The sequence below is a fragment of the Coregonus clupeaformis genome, chromosome 21 (genome assembly GCF_020615455.1).
Source record: "Coregonus clupeaformis isolate EN_2021a chromosome 21, ASM2061545v1, whole genome shotgun sequence".
NCBI classification, from domain to species: domain Eukaryota; kingdom Metazoa; phylum Chordata; class Actinopteri; order Salmoniformes; family Salmonidae; genus Coregonus; species Coregonus clupeaformis.
The window spans coordinates 57,192,797-57,213,016 of record NC_059212.1 but is presented as its reverse complement, the minus strand read 5'-3'; the positions used below and the strand labels follow the sequence as shown (position 1 = coordinate 57,213,016).

Here is a 20,220-nt window from a genome sequence, read left to right as displayed (position 1 = left end):
TACATTTTAGTCGACGCTCTTATCCAGAGCGACTTACAGTTAGTGAGTGCATACATTTTCATACTGGCCCCCCGTGGGAAACGAACCCACAACCCTGTCATTGCAAGCGCCATGCTCTAACAACTGAGCTACAGGGGACTACCAGAACTACACCTGTGTGGAAGCACCTGCTTTTAGTATACTTTGTATCCCCCATTTACTCAAGTGTTCCCCTTATTTCGGCAATTACCTGTACATAAGGCTACTGTGTGCGCCTCCGCTGGCAAAATCAATGCCATAACATTTACATTTACATCATTTAGCAGACGCTCTTATCCAGAGCGACTTACAGTTAGTGCATACATTATTCTTTTTTTATTTTCATACTGGCCCCCCGTGGGAATCAAACCCACAACCCTGGCGTTGCAAACGCCATGCTCTACCAACTGAGCTACCTCCCTGCCGGCCATTCCCTCCCCTACCCTGGACGACGCTGGGCCAATTGTGCGCCGCCCCATTGGTCTCCCGGTTGCGGCCGGCTACAGCAGAGCCTGGATTCAAACCAGGATCTCTAGTGGCACAGCTAGCACTGCGATGAGACTATAACAATAACCAATTTTGTTACTGCTAAGACCAGCTTTTGGTTTGTCTTAATGTAAATACCCAGTGGAAATCAAACGTTTTAAAGTTCATATTCTGTTAACTCATACCTAAATAATGTTGTTGGCAAATTCTATACTCGTATTTGTGGCCCAAGCATAAATTGGAGGGGGAAAAAACACTCCAAAAACCCCACCTCAAGCTTCTATCTCAAACAGACCGTTTTAAAAATGCTTTCCATTTCCTCAGAGAATGATGTCATCCTCCTGAGGAGGATTTACTGGCCAATCAGCAGTCTATTCGCATTTATATTCTTTATGACCGGTATACACCCACACCATTCTGTCGTTGGGGTACGCATGTTGCCCACACCATTTCAACACAGAAAAGCTGCTTTTTAACATGCTTAATAAATACAAATTGGAAGGAAATGACATGTGTGTGTATATATATATATACACACACACACAAACAAAAAGTATTGCTACAGAGTGCGAGATCACACAGTCGTCCAGAACAGCTGGTGCTCTCATGCATGGTTCAGTGTTGCTTGTCTGGTAGGCTCAGTCACAGGGCATTTCTGCAGCTGACTTTCACAGCTCTCCATATCTCAGGACAGACAACTCCACAAAGAAACATGCATCATTATATTACAATTAGACAGCCCTGCCTATTATGTTGCTATTATCTCTCTGTCTTCATAGTTTTCCTCTAGGGACTAGAACTGTATAATATTTTCATAATGCCTTCCCACAAAATTACCTGCCCTATAATATAGCTAATAGCCTACTCGCTCCCTTTTCTGACAACTTGAGCAGCAAATCCTTTCACCCTCTTCCATTGTCGTAATCTACAAATGCTTTTGGAGCAAGTTTTTAATTTACAATGACAAATAGGCCTACATCAAGATAACAAGCTAATATGAAGTTAGCTAGCTGATGATATTTCACTAACAGTATGTAAAGTTGGCTAGCTAGCAGCACGACATTAGCCTACTAAACACAGTGCAGTGGCCTGTTGTAGCCAGCTTCCAGGAAGCTAGCTAATAATACATTGTTTTTTTACATTTTCAAAATGTATTTAATTACTTTAATAGGTTAACGCCTATGCCCACGAAGCAGCCAATCTTTTTAGAGCGAAACGTTGTCAAGCGGAGGCGCCGGTTCTGGTCAAAACGCTATGTTAGCGTCAGCAGAAAACAGAGCCCTGAATGTGTAGCTGGCGTAATAAAACAGTACGGTTTTTCAAAGAACAGCGCGCTGCGCACGTACCCTTTTCATTTAACCACACCCTTTGAGCTATGACGCCTACCAATAAGATCATTTCTCTTCAGGTGTAAACGGAAATGAACAGTGACCAAGAACAATTTCCACGTTAGCGTTTTTATTTTTGTTATTTAGACGTTTATTAACACCAAGGAACTCAAAATATTACTAATTTAGCTGCACGGCATCACATACTTACCCCAGGTAGTGTTTAATTGTCGTTGGAGACAAGACTTGGTTAATAGATGTTATCGAGGTAACGCTAGCTAGGAGCTATCGTTAGCTAAAGATGGCTAACTGTATGGTTTTTCACACTCAAATAGCCTCCATCATGGAGGTGCTAGCGAATGCAGCCGTGGCAGAGATCTGTAAACTCGTAGACGACGACTATGCAGTGATCCGTTTGGAAATGTCTAAAAGCCAGAAAGAAAACAGGGCATTGCGGAGGAAACTACTGGAACTGAAGATGGCACGGGAGCGCGCAGAGCGCGTCCTCGCCAGTCGTCCCAGTAGTGTCAAGATCCTCGATCGATACAGAGGAATGGCAAGAGGTACATTTTGCAGGCGAGGCGCGTGTGACTTTAGATGCGTTAACCAGAATTGGGTCTTGGTCAGTTTTTGGATAGTATGCAATAATTCCCCTAATTACATAGATAGCTTGCACAAAGACACAATATAATATTCAAACCAGATTCTTAATTTACTGCATTTTATATTATTTACTAATTGAAAACAATATGATGCATGGAACATAATCAATTGATCTATAAATAGTATGTCAAGAAGTTATGAGAAGTGTTACCTTACATCCTTGCCAATTCTAGACAGTGTCCACAGTGTACAGTATAGAGTTGAGCATTGACAGTAGCTAACCTAACCACCTCTTTTCCCTCAATCACTCTCAGGTGAAGGACATCTCACTGGAGGCCACAGGAGCTTTGTGAAGCCAGCGGGACACAATACATGGAGAGATGACCAACCAATCACTGTTGATGAGGGGACTGGAACCTCAACCCAGCACGTTATCGTGATAGAGGTTAGTGTCATAGTGTTGCAATAACAATTACAGTTACTTTGTAAATCAAATGTGTCCTGTTTTTTTCTTCTTTCATAAACGCTCCCCTCAGCTATTCACTTGCTTACATGTACATCCTCATTTGTCTGCCATTGGGGTCGTTCCATTTGATTTCAATCACTTTCTGACTGCGCCCCTTTTGATTTGAATGAAACATTCCAAACTTTCCATACACATTCAGGAGATAGAGGTGCTCATATTTGACCCATTTTGCATACCCCACCATACAATGAGACAGCCATATCTTCACTACTGGAAAAAAATGACGGTTGAGTATAATATAATTTTAAAGCATACAAGCAGGGTGGTCTTTTTTTTTTATACAACAATTATGTGAATTTTTCAACCTTCAAAAAACCTAGCATGCTTACCTTATCTAGCTAGCTAATGTTAATTGTTGTTGCTCTGTTTTTTTTTAACTACACCATATTCAAATGATTAGCCGGCTGGTTCTGGAGCTGGATTTGTCATAAGCATTGATTTAGGGAAAACGTCACCACAGATGGAAACCACTGGACTATCTTTGACTTCAACATCTATTCTTATCTTCAAAGTTTTGGCATCTTACATAAATTGCGGCCACATATCCGCTATAGAAATAGTTAGAAAAATATGAATCTCCAGTAATATGGATAACTATAGAACGATAGCTGATGTGTATTTTTCTACATTTATCTACATGAGCCAAACAGCCTTGTGTCTATATTAAATATAAATATATCTGAACATTTTATAAATGGTATAATTGCGTGATATGATAGCATTATGCATACCCGTCGCCCCACGATTAATGGTTTTGACCACAAAAGTTTTGCTTCACTTCACACTCCACTGCTTTGATTGGTGTAACGTTAGCTAGAAACCACAAGTGTCTATCCAGATAATGAAAAGGCACCCGTGAAAGTAAATTCAAGGAACTTATAGTTACATGCAGGGCCTAAAATTAACACCCGCCACCTGATAAATGCGGGTAGATTTTGGCATTGCCGGGTAAGATGTCTATTTCACCAGCCACGTTGGCGGTGAAATAGAGCATTTCACTCGCATTTGTGGATAGAAATAGTCAAGTATGATCACATTTATGCAACCTTTGATTGGCAAGCTGCTGGCAGGCTTCATCTGCGGTACAGCAAAGCCAAGTCAGCTCGTGCTTATGGTTCTCACAGGGGAAGTGAAAGTATAGGCTACAATGACTTTGCTCATTGACAAACTAGCTTGTGAACAAAATAATGTAAATAGCCAAGAAACACATGGACAAAGTCTCACTTCATTAGACTTTCGTTTCAAGTAAATTAGACCAACTTTTATGCCAGTGTGCAGTGCTTCTAAACATGTATATTTCACTCAGCTCTTAGCGTGCGCACAGCCCCAAGCCAGACAGTGTTGCAGCGTGAGGTGGAAAAGGCTATATAGGATTCCTAGTTCTTTGACTTTGTGTGATTGATTAATTTACCAGCTATGAAACAAACTGCCGGAAATACTTTGAAAACAGCTACTGCAGGATTTTTTAAACTATAAATGTGATCATACTTGACTATTTTTATCCACAAATGCGAGTGAAATGCTCGCACTGTGGAGCCCTGACCACCCGCCAACGTGGCTGGTGAAATAGACATCTTACCCGGCAATGCCAAAATCTACCTGCATTTGTCAGGTGGCGGGTGTTAATTTTAGGCCCTGCATGTAACTATAAGTTCCTTGAATTTACTTTCACAGGTGCCTTTTCATTATCTGGATAGACACTTGTGGTTTCTAGCTAACGTTACACCAATCAAAGCAGTGGAGTGTGAAGTGAAGCAAAACTTTTGTGGTCAAAACCATTAATCTTGGGGCGACGGGTATGCATAATGCTATCATATCACGCAATTATACCATTTATAAAATGTTCAGATATATTTATATTTAATATAGACACAAGGCTGTCTGGCTCATCTCAGTCGCAAAGAGGAAGAACGTTGCAGCTGTTTCTGATTAATAAACAATGCCATGCTGGTGGGTGGGAACATTCAAATGAAACCCGGCCCTGAAATGTAACGTAATTTGTATGTCAGATCATAGGAAAACACACCATATTCACACAGATTTGCACAAAGTGGGCAGTTCGGATTTGTCACTTCATGCCCAAATATGTCATACTTTGACTAAAACAATGACTTATTGACTTAACTCGGTGTGCAACATCATGGGCAAGCTTTGGCCATCATCTTTCAGCTCTAAAAAGTGGATTTCTACTGGCGTGGGCGTTTCATCTTCCAATTACTACCACAAAGATGGCCGCCGGTCCATTCACCGTCAATTGTAAACTTAAATAAGAATGTATATTCTGTTATCTATATTTCTATGAATTCAATAGGTTTCCAATGGAAGATTCACAGTATAATATAAAACAGCTGATATTCCCATTCAAGTCAACATTCTCTGATGTATGGACCACCAACCATCTTTTTGGTACCAATTGAAAGTTGACATTTTATTCCCACTTTAGTACATTTATCAGTCAAAACATGACACCCACCCTGTATTCAAAAACGTTTTTTTCAAGAAATCAAAAAATAGACAACCCTGTTTGTAAGCTTTTAAATGATATCAAACTCAACCATTTATCTTTTGCAGTGGTATTGTGGGGTATGCAAAATGGGTCAACATTGGGCACCTCTATCTCCTGAATGTTTTGGCACTCAGGTCCAAAAAGTCACTTTCTGACCACTTCTATCATGGAAAGTGTCATTCAAATCAAAAGGAGTGGGTTCAAAAAGTAATTGAAATCAAATGGAACTACCCATAGGGGAGCTTGTGAGACATCCCTATGTCATTGTTGTCTTTTGACCAATCACATCACATCTTTTCACATCAGATCTTTTTCAGAGCTGATCTGATCTGATTGGTCAAAAGACCAATTAGTGAAAAAAGATCAGAATTGGGCTGCTGTCTAAACGCAGCCTTCTTGTGTCAGTCTGCAGATGCAGATGCTGCAGGTCCTGGGGTCAAGCAGGAGAGGTCTGAAGGAGAGGAGGACCCACAGCACAGCAGAGACATCCAGACTGGAGCAGCGGCTGGAGTGGCGCCCCCTGTAGCCATGGAGGACTCTACCACCACCCCAGCGCCTGCCAGGATGCGACGCAGCATCACGGAGGTCAGTGGAACGCTGAACGCCGTCCTCAAGTCAGAGACCGACACAGAGACTTTAACTGTTACACAAAGGCTTTTGCACACAGGATCTGACCACAGGTTAGAACCAGAGAGACTGGGGCTGGGGCCACTGGGCTGTCCTTCTGCTCCCGACTCAGAGTATTTACTTTACGGTAACCCGACCCCGAGGACGGTTCATTCCCATCGGGACTCAGGTAACGCGTTAGAGACTGGCAATGATCCGTCTTGTTCTTACACTATAGAGATGGACCCTGGCAACATTCCGTTGGGTTTAGAGAGACAGACTGATCTGTCTAGAGGGGACTGGAACCGGTACAGTAGTAGTGTATACTCTGAAGGGTGCCTAGATAAGAAAGGGGAGGTTATAGTGGTAGATAAAGTGACTGTGAAAGTGGAGGGCGATGTTCCTCCCACATGGAATGCCGATAGTCACCTAGGAGACAGACACTCACAGGGCATAGATTTCTTAGAAAACAGGGAATGCTTAGAGACAAATCCAAATGTAGCGACAAACTCACCTTTACACGCATTCAGCGGTCGCGACCCAGTGTCAACGTCGATGGGGCCTTCCGATTCAAACGGCCGTGTCCGTTTCGATCAGGTATTGAACTCAAACGACATGGCTAGAGCCCAGGCTCAGGGAGAGGGAGCCACATCAGGCAATAGTAAAGAGAAACGGTTCCTTTACAAGTTCTGTAACAAAGACTTCAGCTGCACCCAGAAGTTGGAGATCCACACAGGGGAGAAACCTTTCAGCTGTACCCAGTGTCACATGCGCTTCGCCCAAGCTGGCACCTTGAAGAGGCACCAGAGGGTCCACACGGGAGAGAAACCCTTCAAATGTACCCAGTGTCACATGCGCTTTGCCCAGGCCGGTGACCTGAAGAGGCACCAGAGGGTCCACACAGGGGAGAAACCCTACAGGTGCCCCCAATGTGAGAAGAGGTTCTCCCGCCAGGACCAGCTGAAGATGCACCTGAAGATCCACATGGAAGAAAGGCCGTTTGCATAGCTACCTAAGTGTACACCAGCAGAAAAACCATTCCACTCTATAACATAGAACAGGGTAGCAACCCTGGTCCTGGAGTGCTGCAGGCATTTTTTTATATAACTGACCTGGAAGACCAGGTGTGTTGAATTTAGGCAATCACTGAAATTATCAATTAGATTAGTTGGTCAGGTGTGGTGCCTAGTTGTAACAAAATCCTGCAGTACCTGTGGCACTCCAGGAACAGGGTTGCCTACCCCTGACCAAGAACGTAACCATTTCTACTTGATACCGTAGCTTCTGAGGTTTAGATCAAACCCTGCATTAAAGACAAAGATGAATTTTCATTGTTGTCAACAGAACAGATCCACAGATGCATTTGGAATAACAAGAGTAACAGATTTCAGTGTTGAATATTCCTTAGTAGAATATTGCACCCAGACATTGTGTGATTTATAAGGCATATAGAAGCCTAAAAAGTCTGTTACATATTGTACTTGTACTGTGTGTAGGATGTATGATGTTTCATTACTTCCATTCAACTACTTACATTTTTCCCATGACACTTTTAATGAGAAAATTAATTTATATTTTTTGTTGAGATGTGTATGTGTGGTTTTCATATGGTGTATTTAACACTTGTTTATGTGTATCCCTTTAGACTCGTACCTGTATACGGGTTGAAAGTGGCAGATTTGGGCACTGAGAAGCACCTAAATTGTAACGCAGTGGCTGTACAGTAACATGCTATAAATGACATCAGTGCTCAGGCTCTGTATGGGTTTTGACTGACAGCTGTTCTGAACTTGAGCACAACACGCGTTAAGTTGCCCCCGTCCCTCCCGCTAATTGGGCAACTTTTGCAACTTTTTTGGTTGTCTGAGTGAGGGAAATGCTGTAAATTAAGAGGACTTTCTGTATTTTGAAAGATGAGATGTTAAGGATTATAATAAATACCGTTTTGATGTCATACAAGCAAGCCAAACACTCATGAGTCCAAATGTGCACTTCACATTTCCATATCATAAAACTCATGCCATATACACTAGTGTACAAAACATTAGGAACACTCTTTCTATGACAGACTGACCAGGTGAATCCAGCTGAAAGCTATGATCCCTTATTGATGTCACTTGTTAAATCCACTTCAATCAGTGTAGATGAAGGGGAGGAGACAGGTTAAATAATTATTTTTAAGCCTTGAGACATGGATTGTGTATGTGTGTCATTCAGAAGGTGAATAGGCAAGACAAAATATTTAAATGTATGTTGAACGGTGTATGGTAGGTGCCAGGCGCACCAGTTTGAGTGTGTCAAGAACTGCAACGCTGCTGGGTTTTTCACACTCAACAGTTTCCCTTGTGTATCAAGAATGGTCCACCACCCAAAGGAGATCCAGCCAACTTGACACAACTGTGGGAAGCATTGGAGTCAACATGGGCTAACATCCCTGTGGAATGCTTTCGACACCTTGTAGAGTCCAAGCCCAGACGAATTGAGGCTGTTCTGAGGACAAAAGGGGGTGCAACTCAATAGTAGGAAGGTGTTCCTAATGTTTTGTGCACCCAGTGTACAGTGTCAACGTTTATAATCACTATGTTTGATGTGCAGTTACAAGATGACATGGCGTCATACCCTGTTCTGAACAGAATGAGCCTTTTTCTATTAGCCACGGAACACACACCTGAATGCACTCATGACTCCTTTCTATGCGCACCAAAATTACCATCTGTTTCTATGAATTGTCTTGTGAAAGCGTATTTTCTAACTTAGCTCATCGTGTTGGCAATAGAGCAAGCTTAACAATGATGCCCACCTGACCCAGATTGCCATTTAAAATAGTCTGGTTTTGGATTGCGACGACAACAACGGTAATTGTGTGATGCAGGGTTGTGTTTCCAACAAAATGACTACAAGTGTGCTTACTGCAGTTCCTCAACGGCACAGCTAGGAGAGCAACTATAAGGTGCTTTTTTAAAAAGACTACTTTGAGTCATAAAAGTGCATTGAAATGACTTAAGAACTGTGCACACTTTGGAGAGGTGTATGGCCACTTGGAGACACCAGATAGTCCTCTCACTCAAACCCTTGTCATTTTTTTTGTCTTATGTTGCACCTACCCCACATTTTCCAGGAATGTTCTTGTCATGTTACTGAATGTATCCAGAGTATTTTCAGATTTCGTTATCAACAAATGCTGTGAAAAGTACAGTAAATGTAAAATGCACATAAAATCAACAGTGTAATGTTGGGATTCAGTCTTGTGTCAGGTGAACTGTTGTGTCCTCAACTGTGGACACAACAGTAACCGTAATCTCAAAACTGTTCCCTTTCAATTGCTACTATGCTTATGCAGCTCATATTTCTTCTGTAAGAAACATTTCAATTTGTCCCTATCCATATACTGTGCCTTCAGAAAGTATTCATATCCCTTGACTTATTCCACATTTTGATGTTACAGCCTGAATTCAACATGGATGAAATAGATATTTTTTCTCGCCCATCTACAGTGGGGAAAAAAAGTATTTAGTCAGCCACCAATTGTGCAAGTTCTCCCACTTAAAAAGATGAGAGAGGCCTGTAATTTTCATCATAGGTACACGTCAACTATGACAGACAAAATGAGAAAGAAATATCCAGAAAATCACATTGTAGGATTTGTAATGAATTTATTTGCAAAATAAGTATTTGGTCAAAACAAAAGTTTCTCAATACTTTGTTATATACCCTTTTTTGGCAATGACACAGGTCAAACGTTTTGTGTAAGTCTTCACAAGGTTTTCACACACTGTTGCTGGTATTTTGGCCCATTCCTCCATGCAGATCTCTTCTAGAGCAGTGATGTTTTGGGGCTGTCGCTGGGCAACACGGACTTTCAACTCCCTCCAAAGATTTTCTATGGGGTTGAGATCTGGAGACTGGCTAGGCCACTCCAGGACCTTGAAATGCTTCTTACGAAGCCACTCCTTCTTTGCCCGGGCGGTGTGTTTGGGATCATTGTCATGCTGAAAGACCCAGCCACGTTTCATCTTCAATGCCCTTGCTGATGGAAGGAGGTTTTCACTCAAAATCTCACGATATATGGCCCCATTCATTCTTTCCTTTACACGGATCAGTCGTCCTGGTCCCTTTGCAGAAAAAAACAGCCCCAAAGCATGATGTTTCCACCCCCCATGCTTCACAGTAGGTATGGTGTTCTTTGGATGCAACTCAGCATTCTTTGTCCTCCAAACACGACGAGTTGAGTTTTTACCAAAAAGTTCTATTTTGGTTTCATCTGACCATATGACATTCTCCCAATCCTCTTCTGGATCATCCAAATGTACTCTAGCAAACTTCAGACGGGCCTGGACATGTACTGGCTTAAGCAGGGGGACACGTCTGGCACTGCAGGATTTGAGTCCCTGGCGGCGTAGTGTGTTACTGATGGTAGGCTTTGTTACTTTGGTCCCAGCTCTCTGCAGGTCATTCACTAGGTCCCCCCGTGTGGTTCTGGGATTTTTGCTCACCGTTGTTGTGATCATTTTGACCCCACGGGGTGAGATCTTGCGTGGAGCCCCAGATCGAGGGAGATTATCAGTGGTCTTGTATGTCTTCCATTTCCTAATAATTGCTCCCACAGTTGATTTCTTCAAACCAAGCTGCTTACCTATTGCAGATTCAGTCTTCCCAGCCTGGTGCAGGTCTACAATTCTGTTTCTGGTGTCCTTTGACAGCTCTTTTGTCTTGGCCATAGTGGAGTTTGGAGTGTGACTGTTTGAGGTTGTGGACAGGTGTCTTTTATACTGATAACAAGTTCAAACAGGAGCCATTAATACAGGTAACGAGTGGACAGAGGAGCCTCTTAAAGAAGAAGTTACAGGTCTGTGAGAGCCAGAAATTTTGCTTGTTTGTAGGTGACCAAATACTTATTTTCCACCATAATTTGCAAATAAATTCATTAAAAATCCTACAATGTGATTTTCTGGAGAAAAAAAATTCCTCAATTTGTCTGTCATAGTTGACGTGTACCTATGATGAAAATTACAGGCCTCTCTCATCTTTTTAAGTGGGAGAACTTGCACAATTGGTGGCTGACTAAATACTTTATCCCCCACTGTATACACAATACCCCATAATGACAAAGTGAAAATATGTTTTTAGAAATGTTACATACAGTGGGGAGTACAAGTATTTGATACACTGCCGATTTTGCAGGTTTTCCTACTTACAAATCATGTAGAGGTCTGTAATTTTTATCATAGGTACACTTCAACTGTGAGAGACAGAATCTAAAACAAAAATCCAGAAAATCACATTGTATGATTTTTTAATAATTAATTTGCATTTTATTGCATGACAAAAGTATTTGATCACCTACCAACCAGTGAGAATTCCAGCTCTCACAGACCTGTTAGTTTTTCTTTAAGAAGCCCTCCTGTTCTCCACTCATTACCTGTATTATCTGCACCTGTTTGAACTCGTTACCTGTATAAAAGACACCTGTCCACACACAATCAAACAGACTCCAACCTCTCCACAATGGCCAAGACCAGAGAGCTGTGTAAGGACATCAGGGATACAATTGTAGACCTGCATAAGGCTGGGATGGGCTACAGGACAATAGGCAAGCAGCTTGGTGAGAAGGCAACAACTGTTGGCGCAATTATTAGTTCAAGATGACGGTCAAAAATCCAGAAAATCACATTGTATGATTTTTAAGTAATTCATTTGCATTTTATTGCATGACATAAGTATTTGATACATCAGAAAAGCAGAACTTAATATTTGGTACAGAAATCTTTGTTTGCAATTTCCTGTAGGTCTTGACCAGGTTTGCACACACTGCAGCAGGGATTTTGGCCCACTCCTCCATACAGACCTTCTCCAGATCCTTCAGGTTTCGGGGCTGTCGCTGGGCAATACGGACTTTCAGCTCCCTCCAAAGATTTTCTATTGAGTTCAGGTCTGGAGACTGGCTAGGCCACTCCAGGACCTTGAGATGCTTCTTACGGAGCCACTCCTTAGTTGCCCTGGCTGTGTGTTTCGGGTCGTTGTCATGCTGGAAGACCCAGCCACGACCCATCTTCAATGCTCTTACTGAGGGAAGGAGGTTGTTGGCCAAGATCTCGCGATACATGGCCCCATCCATCCTCCCCTCAATACGGTGCAGTCGTCCTGTCCCCTTTGCAGAAAAGCAACCCCAAAGAATGATGTTTACACCTCCATGCTTCACGGTTGGGATGGTGTCCTTGGGGATTGTACTCATCCTTCTTCTTCCTCCAAACACGGCGAGTGGAGTTTAGACCAAAAGCTCTATTTTTGTCTCATCAGACCACATGACCTTCTCCCATTCCTCCTCTGGATCATCCAGATGGTCATTGGCAAACTTCAGACGGGCCTGGACATGCGCTGGCTTCAGCCACGGAGTGTGTTACTAATGGTTTTCTTTGAGACTGTGGTCCCAGCTCTCTTCAGGTCATTGACCAGGTCCTGCCGTGTAGTTCTGGGTTGATCCCTCACCTTCCTCATGATCATTGATGCCCCACGAGGTGAGATCTTGCATGGAGCCCCAGACCGAGGGTGATTGACCGTCATCTTGAACTAATAATTGCGCCAACAGTTGTTGCCTTCTCACCAAGCTGCTTGCCTATTGTCCTGTAGCCCATCCCAGCCTTGTGCAGGTCTACAATTGTATCCCTGATGTCCTTACACAGCTCTCTGGTCTTGGCCATTGTAAGAGCATTGAAGATGGGTCGTGGCTGGGTCTTCCAGCATGGCAACGACCCGAAACACACAGCCAGGGCAACTAAGGAGTGGCTCCGTAAGAAGCATCTCAAGGTCCTGGAGTGGCCTAGCCAGTCTCCAGACCTGAACTCAATAGAAAATCTTTGGAGGGAGCTGAAAGTCCGTATTGCCCAGCGACAGCCCCGAAACCTGAAGGATCTGGAGAAGGTCTGTATGGAGGAGTGGGCCAAAATCCCTGCTGCAGTGTGTGCAAACCTGGTCAAGACCTACAGGAAATTGCAAACAAAGATTTCTGTACCAAATATTAAGTTCTGCTTTTCTGATGTATCAAATACTTATGTCATGCAATAAAATGCAAATGAATTACTTAAAAATCATACAATGTGATTTTCTGGATTTTTGACCGTCATCTTGAACTAATAATTGCGCCAACAGTTGTTGCCTTCTCACCAAGCTGCTTGCCTATTGTCCTGTAGCCCATCCCAGCCTTGTGCAGGTCTACAATTGTATCCCTGATGTCCTTACACAGCTCTCTGGTCTTGGCCATTGTGGAGAGGTTGGAGTCTGTTTGATTGAGTGTGTGGACAGGTGTCTTTTATACAGGTAACGAGTTCAAACAGGTGCAGTTAATACAGGTAATGAGTGGAGAACAGGAGGGCTTCTTAAAGAAAAACTAACAGGTCTGTGAGAGCTGGAATTCTCACTGGTTGGTAGGTGATCAAATACTTTTGTCATGCAATAAAATGCAAATTAATTATTTAAAAATCATACAATGTGATTTTCTGGATTTTTGTTTTAGATTCCGTCTCTCACAGTTGAAGTGTACCTATGATAAAAATTACAGACCTCTACATGCTTTGTAAGTAGGAAAACCTGCAAAATCGGCAGTGTATCAAATACTTGTTCTCCCCACTGTATGTATTGAAAATGAAATACAAAAATATCTAATTTACACAAGTATTCACACCCCTTAGTCAATACTTTGTAGAAGCACCTTTGGCAGCGATTACAACTTTTAGTCTTTCTGGGCAAGTCTCTAAGAGCTTTCCACACCTGGATTGTGCAACGTTTGCCCATTACTCTTTTCAAAATCATTCAAGCGCTGTCAAATTGCTTGTTGATCATTGCTAGACAAGCATTTTCAGATCTTGCCATAGATTTTCAAGTAGATTTAAGTCAAAACTGTAACTCGGGCACTCAGGAACTTTCACTGTCTTCTTGGTAAGCAACTCCAGTGTAGATTTTGCCTTGTGTTTTTAGGTTATTGTCCTGCTGAAAGGTGAATTGCTGGGCGCCCAAGTGGCGCAGTGGTCTAAGGCTGTGCCACTAGAGATCCTGGTTCGAATCCAGGCTCTGTCGTAGCCGGCCGCGACCGGGAGACCCATGGGGTGGCGCGCACAATTGGCCCAGCGTCGTCCAGGGTAGGGGAGGGAATGGCCGGCAGGGGATGTAGCTCAGTTGGTAGAGCATGGCGTTTGCAACGCCAGGGTTGTGGGTTCGATAAAAAAATAATGTATGCACTAACTGTAAGTCGTTTTGGATAAGAGCGTCTGCTAAATGACTAAAATGTAAATGTAAATGAATTAATCTCCCAGTGTCTGGTGGAAAGCAGACTGAACCAGGTTTTCCTCTAAGGTTGTGCCTGTGCTTAACTCCATTCCGTTTCTCTTTAATCCTGAAAAACTCCCCAGTCCTTAACGATTACAAGCATACCCATAACATCATGCAGCCACCACTATGCTTGAAAATATGGAGAGTGGTAATCAGTAATGTGTTGTATTGGATTTACCCTAAACATAACACTTTGTATTCAGGATTAAAAGATAATTGCTTTGCCAAATTCTTTTCAGTATTACTTTAGTGCCTTGTTGCAAACAGGATGCATGTTTTGGAATATTTGTATTATTTATAGGCTTCCTTCTTTTCACTCTGTCAGTTAGGTTAGTATTGTGGAGTAACTACAATGTTGTTGATCCATCCTCTGTTTTCTCCTATCACAGCCATTAAACTCTGTAACTGTTTTAAAAGTCACCATTGGCCTCGTAGTGAAATCCCTGAGAGGTTTCCTTCCTCTCCGGCAACTGAGTTAGGAAGGACACCTGTATCTTTGTAGTGACTGGGTGTATTGATACACCATCTACCAATAGGTGCCCTTCTTTGCGAGGCATTGGAAAACCTCCCTGGTCTTTGTGGTTGAATCTGTGTTTGAAATTCACTGCTCGACTGTGGGACCTTACAGATAATTGTATGTGTGGGGTACAGAGATGAGGCAGTCATTCAAAAATCATCTTAAACACAATTATTGCACACAGAGCAAGTCCATGCAACTTAATATGTGACTTGTTAAGCAACTTTTCACTCTTGAACTTATGTAGGCTTGCCATAACAAAGGGGTTGAATACTTATTTACTCAAGACATTTCAGCTTTTCATTTTTAATTAATTTGTAAGAATTTCTAAAAACATAGTTCCACTTTGACATTATGGGGTATTGTATGTAGGTCAGTGACAAAAATACAAAATGTTAGCCATTTTACATTCAGGTTGTAACACAAATAAAATGTGGAAAAAGTCAAGGGGTGTGAATACTTTCTGAAGGCACTGTAGGCCGTGTAAAGGGTTAATAAACACAAAATGGGACTTTTCATTCTAAGACTTAAATTGAGACTCTTTTGTATACATCACATCTGATCTCACCCTGTTCTGCATACAGCAACAGTGCTTTATAACCAGTATACACTTACTAAATATACCTACACACTAAAACACCTGCACACGTCAAAATATTTTAGTTTGTCTGATTATTAATTTGTACTTATATAATAAATAGTTTAATCAGGTTTGTCTGATGACTTATCATAGCTGACTCATATTTACCCACAGCATATTTATGTCCACCATGATGGGTTTAACAACAATGAAGTCATTCTGTAACTACAGTATAGGAATCAAACATTGTCGGATGGGTAAACACTCCATGTTGAACGTGTGTTTATTATTTGTGTGTATGTACCTGAGGGAGTGTATGTCTGTGTAATCTGTATCACCTCACACTTCCAGGATGAGGAGGGTCCAGAGGTGCTGCTGGTGAAGGAGGAGGGGTGTGAGGAGGGTCTGGGGAACACTGAGGGGACCATGGTCATGGAGGACAACCAGACTACACCTCCTCCTGAACCCACAGGGGAACCAGCTGAGCAGCACAGGACCACACACAGTCTCAATGAGGTGAGCCCACTACTGTCTGTATGGTATTAGGTCAGGGCCTGTATCCACAGTGTCTCAGAGGAGGAGAGCTGTGGGACCAGCCACAAGGAGTCGCTAGAGCGCCAAGAGCCAAGTAAAGCCCCCCGGTCAAACTCTCCCCTAACCCAGACGACACTGGGCCAATTGTGCGCCGCCCTATGGGACTCCCGGTCACGGATCGAACCCCAGGCTGTAGTGACGCCGCAACACTGCGATGCAGTGCCTTAGACCGCTGCGCCACTCGGGAGGCCCCCATATCAGATTTCTTGATCCAACATCCTCTCACTCTGTATCTTTTACAGTCAGTATACATGGAGGGTGGGAAGCCTGATCTGCTGCTGGTCAAAGAGGAGACAATAGAGGACGGACCAGAGAGCATTGATCTGCTGAGTGGACTAAAGATGGGGGAGCAAGGTAAGGGAGAAATACATATAGCCTACATACAGTAATAGATCTTCAATGGGAATAGTGATGCACCTGGCTATTGTTTTTTCTTTATTCATAAAATGAAATCAATACAGCTTATGTTTACATACAAAAACACATTATAATGTATGAATTTGACCAGGTACAGTTGAAGTCGGAAGTTTACATACACTTAGGTTGGAGTCATTAAAACTCGTTTTTCAACCACTCCACAAATTTCTTGTTAAACGACTATAAGCTTGTGGCAAGGCTACCCAAAACGTTTGACCCAAGTTAAACAATTGTTAAAGACCATGCTACCAAATACTAATTGAGTGTATGTAAACTTCTGACCCACTGGGAATGTGATAAAATAAATAAAAGCTGAAATAAATAATTCTCTCTACTATTATTCTGACATTTCACATTCTTAAAATAAAGTGGTGATCCTAATTGACCAGGGAATTTTTACTAGGATTAAATGTCAGGAATTGTGAAAAACTGAGTTTAAATGTATTTGGCTAAGGTGTATGTAAACTTCCGACTTTAACTGTAATTGACCAAAAAATACTCCATATGTAGAGTTCTCTGCCATGTTTGTAAAGTCTATTTTGTAACCTCTTCCTGCAGGTGGTTGGCTGGAGGCTAAAAGAGGAGACTGGGCGGCAATCTTGGATTCCCAGACCCAGACCGGTGCAGCCAAGGGCCCAGGGGATGACATCATCGATCAGGCCAGGACCAGAGGCGACATAGTGGAGGTCAGTGGATGTGAGAGTGTCCTCAACTCAGGGCTGGGGAACAACACTGTTAACCACAACCAGAAACTGACAATCAAACACAAAACAAACAAACTTAGTCTCCATGACAACAGACTGGCTGAGACCAGGGTGAGGTGTCGATTTGAGGTGTGTCCGTATGCGGTAGGAGAGAACAGACTCGGGTAGCAATGCCTCGTCCTGCTCCTATAGTTGTGATTTAGAGAGACTGATGGCGCCTCAGGTTAACCCCTAACAGGTGCTGCCTTCAGCCTGCCTTCTATAGGATCTATCAACTGGAACATGGACCCTGTGACAACACAGACACTCCCTGGCCTTCGTCCTCCTCACACTCTCCTAATTTTAAACCAGACCTCAGACACTAAATGGCTACACGAGCCCATTAACAAATGACAGTAGTACAGACGGAATCCCGCTTCCCGCTTTAGAAAGCCTTTAGTTTCCCCAAACAGGTGGAGATTCACCAGAAGATACACACGTTCGGCTGCCACCTGTGCCGGGCCAGTTTCTCCCGCCCCTTTAACCTGAAGAGGCACCTCAGGATACACCAGCAGAAAATGCACACGGCCCATGTATAGAGTATAGTGACGTAATGTAGTACTAGTTAGTTTGTTTGTAGTTAATTCTGTTGGTTTTTGATGTAGTAGGGAACTGGATGAGGTGAACTGAGGAAATAATTAATATGATGAGGCAGACTAGGTGATATGGTGATGGTTGGTGTGATGGTGTCTGTAAAAATGCTTCACTGATGAAAAGTGACAAACTTTCTCCCTTCAGGTTGATGCTGGTGTTTTATAGTGAGATAATGATAGTGCCTTAGTTCATGTTTTCTTGACATGAAGTAGTGAAGCTGTGTGTAATGTAATGTTGAACCTTTTCCAAAGTATTCCAACATTTATTTTATCAAAACGAGGGTACCAGATTGACAGAAAAGTTAGTGTTACCATAGTGAGTAGAGTTATTCTACTTGTCACATGTATAATTTTGTGCAATACAATTACTGTACATTATGTGAGTGTATGACAATTTGTTGTCAATTAAATACAAAATTGACTTTTTTTATCATTGCAGGGACTGAGTTTCCCTTATCTCAGTCAAACCAAAACATTATACTTAATTCTTAAATCAACACATATGGATTTTTTTTTATAATTCATTCCAATGGCTCCATATTGTTAGGTACTTGAATTACATGTTTCTGTGTACAGCAAAGAGTTTCTTATATAAACCTTTGTGTTCTTCTGTACAATTTGTGTTTACAGTCCGCAGTCCATGAGGACCTGCTGATATCCAGTGTTGCTGGCGGGAGAGACTGGACCTCTGAAGCGGCTGGTCACAACACCTGGCCCTGGGTCAGAACCCTGGATCAGGAGCCATCACTCTTCCTTCCCGAGTCGGAACCAGGACCGAACCACAAGGGACAAAGACTCCACCATCACCACACAGAACACAACCAGTGGACAGGTGGACTTAACAACCTCAGTCCTGGTGGTCATCAGAGAGACAGAGGCTCCAGTCAGGGATCCAGTCTGCAGTCCAGACCCTTCTCTTCACAGTCTCAGTGCAGGGATGGAGCAGGGCCTGGGGCTGATCGAGATAGACCCTCATGTTCCTATGATACAAACACCACAGTATCCATGATGGACAGAGCAGGTCACCCTGGGCTTCAGCCTTCACAGAGAGTGGTGGGAGACCCCCCTGGTGGGAGTCTAACAGGAAGTCTGTCTTCTCCTTCAGGGCCTCGTCTAATGCCTGGTGAATGGGTTCATAGAAAGCCTGGGTCTAGCCTTCCTCAGCTACCTCAAGGTTACCCCACCAATACAGACAGGGTCAGGATGGGCGTTCACCACAAGAAGTACCTAGCCTATAACACAGAACACAATCCTAACAACACCCAAACAATGGCTAGAGGTCAAGGAGGGAGCTCAAAGACTAACCACCTAAGAGTGTTGGCTCCTGCTTCTACCTCCTCTGGTGTCATTGGGTCACAATGTGGGAGGCCGAGCGTTAAGACGGACGCAGACAAGCCGTACGCCTGCCCCACGTGTGGGAAGCGCTTCGCTAAGGTGAACTATGTGAAGCAGCACCAGACCGTTCACACCAAGGAGAAGCCCTTCAAGTGTAAACTATGTTACAAGAGCTTCTCCTTCCTGAGTAACCTTATCAGACATAGGAGTGTCCACAATGGGGAGAAATTGTAGCAGTGTGGCTTGAGATGTAGGCTACATAGGGGATATCTGGGACCAATTCTTTAGCTGAAATATGACAGAATAACTGATGAATTTACGAACACCAGCTGAATATGACCGGTTCCATTAAATGTTGTCAAAGAAAAGTAATTAAATTGTTGCCAGCAGCACAGTTAAAGTCACCAACGCTCTAGATAACATGAAAACAGCCTAACCAGCTCTATGGCAAATAAAATGGTGTGAGGTGTTCTCTCATTTGTGTCTGTTAGTAGCTAGCAAGCTAGCCAACTTTAGCCAGTTAGCATGGGTGCTTGACTGCCTTTGTGAGGTCTGAACGCTCGGATCAACCCTACTCCTCGGCCAGAGTGTCCAGTGTACAGTCGTGTTCAAAAGTTTTGAGAATGACACAAGTATTGGTCTTCACAAAGTTTGCTGCTACAGTGTTTTTAGATATTTTTGTCAGATGTTACTATGGTATACTGAAGTATAATTACAAGCATTCCATAATTGTCAAAGGCTTTTATTGACAATTACATTAAGATTATGCAAAGAGACAATATTTGCAGTGTTGACCCTTCTTTTTCCAAGACCTCTGCAGTCCATTCTTGCATAATCAATGCTTGGAGTTTGTCAGAATTTGGGGGGTTTTGTTTGTCCACCCGCCTCTTAAATATTGACCACAAGTTCTCAATGGGATTAAGGTCTGGGGAGTTTCCTGGCCATGGACCCAAAATGTCGATGTTTTGTACCCCGAGCCACTTAGTTATCACTTTTGCCTTATGGCAAGGTGCTCCATCATGCTGGAAAAGGCATTGTTCGTCACC

General features: G+C 42.8%; 2 protein-coding genes across 2 annotated transcripts; both read left to right on the top strand.

Moving 5' to 3' along the window:
- Positions 1 to 6,278: 6,278 nt before the first annotated feature.
- Positions 6,279 to 7,207, top strand: LOC121535732 (zinc finger protein 3-like). Its single transcript, XM_041842991.2, has one exon. The coding sequence runs from the start codon at positions 6,314 to 6,316 to the stop codon at positions 7,079 to 7,081; it is 768 nt and encodes a 255-aa protein (XP_041698925.2). The 5' UTR covers positions 6,279 to 6,313; the 3' UTR covers positions 7,082 to 7,207.
- A 9,130-nt stretch (positions 7,208 to 16,337) lies between these two features.
- Positions 16,338 to 19,615, top strand: LOC123481571 (ichor-like). The gene is made up of 4 exons (XM_045206065.1): positions 16,338 to 16,344; positions 17,062 to 17,318; positions 17,636 to 17,779; positions 18,470 to 19,615. The coding sequence occupies exons 1-4, from the start codon at positions 16,338 to 16,340 to the stop codon at positions 19,406 to 19,408; spliced, it is 1,347 nt and encodes a 448-aa protein (XP_045062000.1). The 3' UTR covers positions 19,409 to 19,615.
- Positions 19,616 to 20,220: the final 605 nt, after the last annotated feature.